The sequence below is a fragment of the Epinephelus moara genome, chromosome 16 (genome assembly GCF_006386435.1).
Source record: "Epinephelus moara isolate mb chromosome 16, YSFRI_EMoa_1.0, whole genome shotgun sequence".
NCBI classification, from domain to species: Eukaryota; Metazoa; Chordata; class Actinopteri; order Perciformes; family Serranidae; genus Epinephelus; species Epinephelus moara.
The window spans coordinates 32,667,544-32,678,422 of record NC_065521.1 but is presented as its reverse complement, the minus strand read 5'-3'; the positions used below and the strand labels follow the sequence as shown (position 1 = coordinate 32,678,422).

The window sequence follows — 10,879 nt, the reverse complement described above, 5'->3', positions numbered from 1 at the left end:
TCAAATAGGCTTACATGCAACATGATCTGATATATAACCACAACCTGATCTGTGGTTTAACAGTACACAAAGCAGACTTCTCCATTTTGTCCTTTACATCTGCAGCATTAGATCACAACACATTTGTGCAACCATTCTCCTGTTAAAAAGGGAGCTTTCATTTGCAGAGCAGATAGGGTAAAACTGGAATGAAGATCCTGGTGTCTCATCAGTGGGTCAGATTTCCCTGTCAAATTCCTCCTGGTTCTCTGCAGTAAATTTAGCCACCCTGAGGCGCATCTAGGACGCGAGGGCAGGCTGCTGTGCGTGACATCATGCATGTGCTGCTGCTGCTGGTGAAGTCGGGGAGTAAAATGGAGAATTGGGATCTTGGGGATCAGAAGTCCCAATGTTGTGCCTCACATTGCAAATAAAAATCATGGGATATATGTTAAGGGATGGGTGCAGATGATTGATCAATGAGCGCGCGTGTTTGCGCAGCCCCTCTCCACGTTATCCACCAAGCTGCCCGCGCGTGCAAGAAATGGAAAAGCTCCACCTCGGTGTCTAAAATGGCAGCGGGGGTTGCAGTGCAGATGCAGCTCTACGTCTCCTTCCGGCCGAGATGCAGCAAGAGACCCTCCTACTCCTCATATGACGTCATCGGGTCTCGCCCAGTCAGATTATAGCTGAGAAAACATCTGAGGAAGAAAAAATAAAACAACAAGCCGATCAGCCAGCGCGGCCGGACCGAGCCGGCTCCAGCTCCAGCTCCATGCCGGGTCCATTTGAGTTTTATTCTTTTCTCTTTTAAAAACCCGGTGCTAAACAAAGGAGATGAGGGGGCTCCTGACGTTTTACCGGGGCCTGTGCACCCTGAGTAACCGCCAAGCCAGACGCAAAGCTGGGATTGTCGGTTCTCGGTGCGGGCTTTGCGGAACTCAGTCAAACAGCAAGGTACGGTTCGAGCTGTTGCTGCTCCTCGGCTCCCTTAGGCAAACAATACGTTGTTGACCTGTAGTTGTTTTTGAGGGTTTTTTTTAAATTGCAGTGTGTCAAATCGATGTTGCATCCAGGATTGCATGCAACTTTGTCAGATGTGGACGCGCTGCTGCTGCTGCTGCTGGCGGGGATGAAACAACAGGGGGGGATCTGACATCAGGGAGAACAGCAGATGTAGCTTACTGTGTGTTTTCCCTCGTGAGAAAAACAACCGCGGATACACTGTGTTCCCAGTGTGATGTTTTTTTTCAGCCCCATTTGTAACTCGCAAAAACAGCGAGAAAAAGACGCGTTTACACATCTGTATGGGTAGATACAAGATTATGTGTAGTGTGCTAACAGTGTGAGCAAATACACCAATGTGCTGCTTCTGTGTCACCAAAAGATTCCCAGTATGTTGCCTACATAATAAAGGGCCCATATGATGTCATAGCCTGCTCTAGAGTCAGCCCTGTCCTTAGTATGGTGTAAGAAACACACTATGATGTGTGCAAACAGTAGTCTCAGACATTATTCATACTGCAAAGTAAATTTAAGTAAACTGATGTGGCATTTTCTAGAAAAAAGAAGACTTTGATTTTTTTGTGTTCATGTTGTCACATTAAAGGTCCAGTGTGTAGGATTTAGCGGCATCTTGCGGTGAGGTCATTCTTCTGCAGTGATGTGGGCACTACGCCGGACTGTTGTGAGGTGAAGAGGGAGGTGAAGCTTTCGATTTACTGGTCCATCTATGTCCCAACCCTCACCTATGGGCATGAGCTCTGTGTAGTGACCGAAAGAATGAGGTCGCAGATACAAGAGGCCGAAATGATTTTCCTCCATCGGGTGGTTGGGCTCAGCCTTAAGCAGCCTTCAGACCAAAGATTCCCCTTCCAGGTAACTTGTAACGATGTGCACCCATTTGCAACTTGGTGGCCTTGCAACGTCTTGCAACAGTACACTTAGCTTGATATGGTTCTTATTACAGGCTTAAGTGCTGTCTTGTCACACCTTGACAGTTTTGACGACTGCGTCTGTCGTCGTCATCAGAAGCGTCACATGGTGATGTGTCCTTTGTCCAGGTTGTCATTCCACCACTCAAGTGGAATGACGGTGCCCCCTGGCGCCAGGTGCCAGGTGGCACCGTCATTCCGGGGGTTCCCTGCTATCCAACAGCTCATCAGGTGACAGTACAGTACAGTTCACACCGAGGCACTGAACTGTGACTGGCTCTCGTAAACCGCTGTTGTTCTACAGCAACAGGTACGTTGCGATGTAACGTAAATCTGAACAGCACAAACCCCAGAGGGCACATGGATGCATCAGCAGAGTATTAACTGTTGTACGTGACTGTCTGTGGTTAGATACCCTAACGTTACCTTTTGTTAGCGCTGTATTGCATTGTCTTCGAAATGTTTGACTGTGACAGCGATTCTGCTGTGGCTTTAGCATCATTAATAGCTGTGCTGTGCCATGTTTATTACTGTGTGTTTGCAACAGCCACAGCGTGAAAAGAAAGCACGAGCTTTCCGCTGATTGGTTACAAGGTTCGAGACGGTCTGCAACGCATTGCCCGCAATTGAACAGGTTGAATCCCTGGCAACCGCATGAGCCAACCAGAGCCGACATGCAACTGAGTCGTTCAGACCACTGCAGCTTTTCTCTGCAATGTCTTGAAATGGTTTTGTCGCGTCTGGCATCTTTGGTCCGAACCGGCCTTTAGAGATAGGGTGAGGAGCTCGGACATCCAGAGGGTGCTCAGAGTAGAGCTGCTGCTCCTTCGGGTCAGTTGAGGTGGTTCAGGCATCTGATCAGGATCTTCCTGGGCGCCTCCCGTTGGAGGTGTTTCATGTATGTCCCTCTGGTAGGAGGCCCTGGGGCAGACCCAGAACACACTGGAGAGATTACATATCTCATCTGGCCTGGGAACACCTTGGGTGCCTTGCTTGGCCTGCTGCCCATGCGACCCAGCCCTGGATAAGCAAATGAAAATAGTTGGATGGATATGATGATCTTTAGAATAGACTATATTGTTTAAGATCAGGCCAGTAGTTCTCAACCTTTTTTTGGCTTGTGACCCCCTCAAAAGTCAGTGTCTAGTTGGGTCCCATTGCCATATTTCAGATGTCTATAAGCTGTTAGCAGAAAAGGACTCCCTCAGTGTGTAGATGTACTAGTAAACGGCTTATTCTAAGGTTACGAAAAAACAAAACAATTTTTTGTTTCAGGTGATTAAAACATAATTAAAACATAATCATGACCGTTGTTGTGTATACTTCTTTGGATGCCCCTAAGTCCTACACACTACATTGACCGGGCATGTCGCCTTTCAGTCACCCTCCTTTATCCGCATAGTGTTGCTTATATTTCTGCCTGTAAAAGAAAACAAAACCTCTGCCTGCAGTTTGGCTGATTAACCTGTATCTGTCCTTCCCTTTTGCAGCAACAGCCAAGATTCGGACTGCTGTTTGACATTGACGGCGTGCTCGTCCGTGGAAGGCTGCCAATCCCTGCTGCAAAAAAGGCGTTCGAGAAGTTGATCGACTCTCAGGGACAATTTGTGGTGCCAGTCGTTTTCGTCACAAATGCAGGGAATTGCCTCCGACAAACAAAAGCAGACCAACTCTCTCACATCCTGGGAGTACCTGTGAGTCACTGAGCTGTTGAGAACAAATTGCTGTTGCAGCTTTATGACTGTTCTTCGCAGATTCAATATGACTCAGAGACAAAACTGCACTTCTTTTTAGGATTAATCTGGTGTCCCCTGGTATCTCTGCTATTAACCTCTGCTAACACTCACTCTATTTCCAGATTACACAAGATCAAGTCATCATGTCCCATAGTCCCCTGAGGATGTGTAAGAAGTTTCATGATAAGTGTGTGCTCGTCTCAGGACAGGGACCAGTCTTGGAAATTGCTAAAAAGTATCCTTGAATCTTGTTTCGGGGTTTTCTGTTTGCATCCATTTGAATTAGGTTTGCATACTTCTCTTCATTTGGCCTTAACAGTCTGTCTTTAGTGTTGGCTTTAAGAATGTCGTCAGTGTTGATATGCTGAGGGAATCGTTCCCATTGCTGGACATGGTGGATCACAACAGGAGACCCACAATGCCGGTGAGACATTGAAATCTGGTGCAGAAATTGGATGTCAATAACAGAACATCACACTGTTGTTTAGTCATACACAGCAGCACATGTTTAGTTTCTCCTCTTTCATTACAGTCCACTCCTGTCGGAAACCTCCCTAAGATTGAAGGTGAGAACATGTACTGTCTTATCTGCTGCCAGTTATTTACTGATAGAGCAGAGATTTTGTGTTAATCTTTTAATTCCGCACACAGCCGTGGTTCTGTTCGGGGAGCCGATTCGATGGGAGACCAACCTGCAGCTGATAATTGACACTTTGTTGACCAACGGTAACCTCAACGGCGTTCACCAAACCCAAAAGACGCCTCACCTCCCCCTGCTGGCCTGCAACGTGGACCTAATGTGGATGGCTGAGGCACATTCTCCACGGTAACCACAAACAGCGTTTAATGGTATACTGTGCAGGATTCTTGGTTACTATTTGCATCGTCACACCACACCATCGTCAGCAAAAGTGAGAGTAAAAGCCAACCCCAGATTTGCCCTCGTTTGGTGTTATGCTTCTCTATATTTGCTTTTTTTTTAGCGCTGTTTCTCTTGGATGCATGCTGCTTATGGTCTGGCACCTGGATGCTACCTTTTTCTAAAGTTAGGACCTTACCTGAGCGCTGTGGGGGTACACAGCCGTAAACATCCCGAACACAGAAACTAAGAAGAAAATAAGAATATACAGGCACAGGGCAGAGTCCCTGCGGAAAAATACACCGCCACAAACCTCTAGTGGGTCATAAGTGTTGACTGAGAGGGAAAATCCTGCATAGTATACCTTTAACATCAGCAACTGACACAGCATATTTCAGGCTGCTGAACGTAAATATGTCCTTTCGTCTTCTATGATCTCCCTTGGCTCAGGTTTGGCCATGGGACCTTTCTTGTGTGCCTAGAGAACATCTATAAGAAGATCACAGGTAAAGATCTGAAGTACGAGGCGCTCTTGGGAAAACCCAGCGAGCCAACCTACCATTTTGCAGAGTACCTCATCAGAAGCCAGGCCATGCAGAGGCAGTGGAAACTTCCCATCACTTCCCTTTATGCTATAGGGTAAGACACCAAGCTTTGTCTCTGTATTGTGAATGTAACGTATGGAATAAACTAAGGAAACGATGAGACCACTGTGATCAGAATTCCTTTTGACGCAGTGTGGCGACAACACACATGTTATAAAACAGAGAGCAGGAGCAGGTGCTGCACACACAAACTGAGTAAACCCCGCCTGACTTTTATGTACCAGTCACTGGAAGTGCGTGTGCTCACATTTTATCTTGTGATCTTAGCACACTGAGGCTAAGGCGTTGCTCAATGATACGGTGGGAAACAAATGAAAATGCAGAACTCTGCTCTTTCAACCGCCCGCAAGCGTGTCAGTAAACACATCCCACCTTCAGAACGTGCATGTTTCACTTCAGCTTTTTTATCACGATTGTTGCTGCTGTATGAGTAAGCCCTTTTACCATTTAATCAGTAGAGCTGACTAGTAGCAATTTAGTTTTCACCAGTGGAAATGACTTTTCAACAACAGTTTAAATTAATTTAAGATATCTGGAAAAATTGTGACATGTTACAAATACATTTTCACGTGTAGAAATTACATTTTGAGTAGTCAAAACTGATTTATAGATATCTTTAATTTAATTATAGATCAGTAATTCCCTTTTCCCTAGTAAGAATAACAGTTACAGATTTACAACTGAATTACCACGTGTTGAAAAAGGATTTGGACTAGTGGAAATGTAACTTCTAGGGCTGTCAAAGTTAACACATTAATAACGAGTTAACGCAAATTCCTGATGCAGCAGTTAAGTTACAGATGGCAAGTAGAAACAAACTTCCGTGACCAGAAATGGCTACAGAAAAGCATCTTTTGAAGTTCAGCTTCACGGCCAACTTTTACCATCGATTTCTATTCAAAATCAATGACAGATATCTATATTTCAGTTTTGATATGTTGAAACTAGTCAGTTAGAGTTGAATAGGCTGTGGCTCAGAGGTAGAGTGAGTCATGTGCGAATGGGAAGATTGGCGGTTTGGTCCCCGGCTCTTCCAGTCCTTATGTTGAAGTATCCTTGGGCAAGATACTGAACCCCAAATTGCTCCTAATAGCTGTTCCATCAGTGTGTGAGAGTGAGTGGATGGTTACTGAGTAGCAGGTGGCACCATGTATGGTAGCCTCGGCCACCAGTGTGTGTGTGAACGGGTGATTGTGATGTAGTTTAAAAGCACTTTGAGTGCTCAGAAGACTAGAAAGGCAAGAATTCTAACTCGTCAAAAACTGATATCTACAATTGCTATTACCGTGACTGATTGAATGTTGAAAGGGCTTGTCATAGCTTCTGTGTTGGCAGAGCAATTGCTTTAATTGGTCCTTGGTAGTGTTGCACAGTATACCGGTACTAAAATAGTACCGCGGTACTAGAGTATTCCAAACGGTACTATACTGCATTTGGAAAATACCGGTACTTTGAAATTGATTCAATTCATTAATTTAGTTAATTTATTTTACTCAATTATGCACACAAACGCCTTTTTTGTTCCTATTGGAGCACAGATTGCACAAGTAGTGTGTATGACAACACCTGTATCAACAATCGCAGCTGGCGCATGTGAAAAAAGACAAGAGAAAGTCTGCCTCGCAAAGGGAGACAACACGAGACAACACAAACTTGGTGGAACATTTGAGTTACCAAACCATGACGTCCGTACCGAGGTACTTACCGAACCATGATTTTTTTTGGTACCGCTACACCCCTACTATTTATTGTTCTAAAGGTTTGTATCCAAAAAGACTTTTCCTTAGGAAAAGTACCGAAGAGTATCGAAAAGTATCGAAATTCATATTGGTATTGGTACCGAAACAAAGATTTTGGTATCGTGACAACACTAGTCCTTGGTTGATGGCGTAGAATAGAGCAGCAGATAGTAAACACATTCTTGCACACATCAGTATTGTTGCTCGCTTTATGCTTACTAAACGATCTCTTTCCCTCTCTCAGGGATAACATTATGACTGACATCTATGGCGCCAATCTATACAACCGCTACCTGGAGGAAAGAGCTGCAAGAAAGAACCCCAAAGCCGTTGCCAAGATGGTCTCCGCCACCGGGTCCACCACTGCGGTGCCCCAGGAGGTGGAGAGCGACAATCTGTGGGAGAGCGAGCTGGCGCTGCCCACCGCCACTTCCTGTAAGTCTATCCTCGTCTGCACAGGGGTCTACAACCCCAACGAAGAGGTGCCGTCTGATGCAAACCACTGCATCAAAGAGACCGTGTTTCACGGGCACCGGGACTTCAGATTCGACCCTGCGCTGGTGGAGCCAGAACACATCGTGCAGGACGTGGACGAAGCTGTCGACCGCATCTTTGAGCAGGAGAAGTTTGTGCCTCAGTAGAGTTTTGAGCCAACAGGTTTTGTGTGATCATGAAGGTCCTGGTAGAGGGCAAGTGGAGCATTAACGCCACTTAATGTGTAAACCTGTAAGAGCCTAACACTGTGGACATTGTTTTACCACCTGACAGGGCATTGACAAAATATGGGTCATCCTCTAAACTTTCAACGTTGAGACAAACTTTAGAGAAAAGTAATCACGTAACTGTTACCGTCAACCGCTCTTTTATATTGTTTTTGTGATAGTCTTTAATTACCTGTTTTCATTAAGGAAAATTTTAAGGAACTGCCTTATTTGACCCTACTAAGTATTTTTTTAGATGATAGTAACGTTTTAGATAATTGCAAATCCTGAAATCATCCTATATTTATTACAAGACTTTACCAGTGTTTTTAAGAAGCATATTCAGATAACGGTCGACCTTTATTCTCAAGGTGAATTTTTATTATTGCATTTTAAGTCATTTGTTTACCCATTTATCCTGAAAAATCTATGCATGAATATGAGAGTAATACTTGTACTGTAAAGCAAACCACTGTTTGATGTGCAGTGTCGTCCTCTAATAGTACTGTCTGTCTGCATTTTGTCTAGTCGTGAGAGTCTTGACCAGTATTTGCACAGATCAGACTTTCGTCTATGTTAAATGTTACCATATCTTCCTGCCATGACCTGTTTATTATTACGTGGAAATTCATTTTTATGCTGAAATATTTCAATTCCAGAAGCAAAAGCTATGAAGACATTTATTTAGATGCAAGAACAATGCCAATCAAAAACTGTTACCGCTCCACATTTCCTCATTTGTAGTATTTCACTCATTGTAAATACCTTACTGTGACAAAATATAAGGAATAGTTACACACGTTTCGCAAATGGTTTGTGTGTGTGTGTGTTTTTGTTTTTTTTTCAATCAAAAAAGATCCACAGGTGATCAGAAATTGCCAAGATATTGATCACTGTAATCAGACAGCATTGTGTGGATTCTTCTACAACATAGGCACCGTCTCTGTGCTTATAAACAGAAATGCTCAAATAGCTCAGTCCTCTGGTGCCAGATCAGGTTTTTTTCCCCAGATTTGGCACGAACATCAACTTAAAGAATGAACTGATTTGATTTTGGGGGTAAAAGGTCAAGGTCACCATGATTTTGCATCCATCTCATTCTCATTAACGCGATATCTCAAAACGGCCTTAAAGGAATTTCTTTAAATTTGGCACAAATGTCCACTTGGACTCAAGAATTTACTGATTAGAATTTAGTGGTTGAAAGTCAAAGGTCACTGTGACATCACAAAACATGTTTAGGACAGAACTCAAGAATTCTTACACTAATTATGACAAAATTTCACACAAATGTCTGATAGAATAAAATAATGAAGTGATAAACATTTTATCCAAAACGTCAGAGGTCAGCTTCACTGTGAGCTTCTGGCCATTATTTAACGTCATATCTCAGGAACAGAAGAGGAGACATTTGCTCAGCTATTAACTGGTAACACTAATCTCGGGTGTCCACCTTGAAACTGTGCTGATTGTATAGATCCTCGCTGTGTGAAGCCTCCATGTTTTCACAGACATGGACACAGACTGTAAGAGGAGTTTGACTGATGTGCGAAGGCATACAACTGCAAGGTGGTGATACTACGTTAATTCTTTATTTTGGACAGCAGTTTATATTACAAATAATAAACAGGACAGAAGCAATTTCTCCTGCCATTCACTGATTTTTTCTAAACTTTAAGAAAATGTGTACATTCTGGGAGAGATAGAGTGCACACAAGAGCAAAAAAAAATCGTCAGGGAGAAACTTAATAGCATTATAGGGTCATTTATTCAATACCTTCACAAAATCTGTCTGTAAGGTCCTTACATATAAGAGCTATGTCCAGTAACTTTTTTTTTGTTGGTAAAAACAGATAAAAGTACATTGCATTCACTGAATAAATACGAAGATGGACACCTTCTCGTAATTACGAGATCTTTTCTCATAATTACAAGATAGTATCTCGAAAATACAAGATCTTTTCTCATGATTATGAGATAGTAGCTCATAATTACGAGATCTTTTCTCATAATTACAAGATACTATCTCATAATTACGAGATATTTCATAATTACGAGATCTTTTCACATAATTACGAGATACTATCTCATAGGTACCAGATATTATTTCATAATTGTGAGATATTATTTCATAATTACGAGATCTTTTCTCATAACTACAAGATACTATCTCATAGTTATTATTTCATAATTACGAGATCTTTTCTCATAACTACAAGATACTATCTCATAGTTACGAGATATTATTTCATAATTGCGAGAAATTATTTCATAATATCTCATAGTTACGAGATATTATTTCATAATTGCGAGAAATTATTTCATAATTACGAGATCTTTTCACATAATTACAAGATACTATCTCATAATTACGAGATAGTATTTCATAATTACGAGATCTTTTCTCGTAATTACAAAATAATAACAAGAGTTGGCGTACCTGGCCCGGTGGGTTACCGGGGCCCCGCCCTGGAGCCAGGCCTGGGACTGGGGCCTGTGGGCGAGCACCTGCCGGCCGGGCCTTCGCCCATGGGGTCCGGCCGAGCCCAGCCCGAACCGGCTACATGGGCTCGTCCCCCTGCAGGCCCACCACACGCAGAGGGATCCAGAAGGGTTCGGTGCAGTGTGGATCGGGCAGTAGACCAAGGCGGGGGCCTTGGCGGTCCGATCCTCGGCTACGGAAGTTGGCTCTTGGGACATGGAATGTCACCTCTCTGGCGGGGAAGGAGCCGGAGCGCTACCGGCTAGATATAGTCGGCCTCACCTCGACACATAGTTCCGGCTCTGGAACCCAAGTCCTTGAGAGGGGTTGGACTCTCCTTTGCTGGAGTTGCTCTGGGTGAGAGGCGGAGGGCCGGGGTGGGCTTTTTGATAGCCCCCAGACTCTCTGCCTGTACGTTGGGNGAATGTCACCTCTCTGGCGGGGAAGGAGCCGGAGCGCTACCGGCTAGATATAGTCGGCCTCACCTCGACACATAGTTCCGGCTCTGGAACCCAAGTCCTTGAGAGGGGTTGGACTCTCCTTTGCTGGAGTTGCTCTGGGTGAGAGGCGGAGGGCCGGGGTGGGCTTTTTGATAGCCCCCAGACTCTCTGCCTGTACGTTGGGGTTCACCCCAGTGGACGAAAGGGTTGCGTCCCTGCGCCTTNCCCCAGTGGACGAAAGGGTTGCGTCCCTGCGCCTTCAGGTCGGGGAACGGGTCCTGACTGTTGTCTGCGCTTATGCGCCGAAGAGCAGTTCAGAGTACCCGCCCTTTTTGGACTCCCTGGGACGGGTGCTGGACAGTGCCCCGACCGGGGACTCCATTGTTCTGCTGGGGGACTTCAAC

The 10,879-nt window shown here is 44.4% G+C and overlaps 1 protein-coding gene across 1 annotated transcript; it reads left to right on the top strand.

The window, feature by feature from the left end:
- Positions 1-634: 634 nt before the first annotated feature.
- Positions 635-8,363, top strand: LOC126402259 (haloacid dehalogenase-like hydrolase domain-containing 5). Its single transcript, XM_050064063.1, has 8 exons — positions 635-936; positions 3,404-3,607; positions 3,772-3,884; positions 3,980-4,073; positions 4,182-4,215; positions 4,301-4,475; positions 4,959-5,147; positions 7,097-8,363. The coding sequence occupies exons 1-8, from the start codon at positions 817-819 to the stop codon at positions 7,491-7,493; spliced, it is 1,326 nt and encodes a 441-aa protein (XP_049920020.1). The 5' UTR covers positions 635-816; the 3' UTR covers positions 7,494-8,363.
- Positions 8,364-10,879: the final 2,516 nt, after the last annotated feature.

Excerpts from the sequence above, each read along its gene's own strand:
- LOC126402259 (XM_050064063.1), top strand. The coding sequence starts at position 817 with ATGAGGGGGCTCCTGACGTTTTACCGGGGCCTGTGCACCCTGAGTAAC. Across the intron at positions 3,885-3,979 it reads GTCTTGGAAATTGCTAAAAA|TGTTGGCTTTAAGAATGTCG; the intron begins GTATCCTTGAAT and ends GTCTGTCTTTAG. Across the intron at positions 4,476-4,958 it reads GCTGAGGCACATTCTCCACG|GTTTGGCCATGGGACCTTTC; the intron begins GTAACCACAAAC and ends CCCTTGGCTCAG.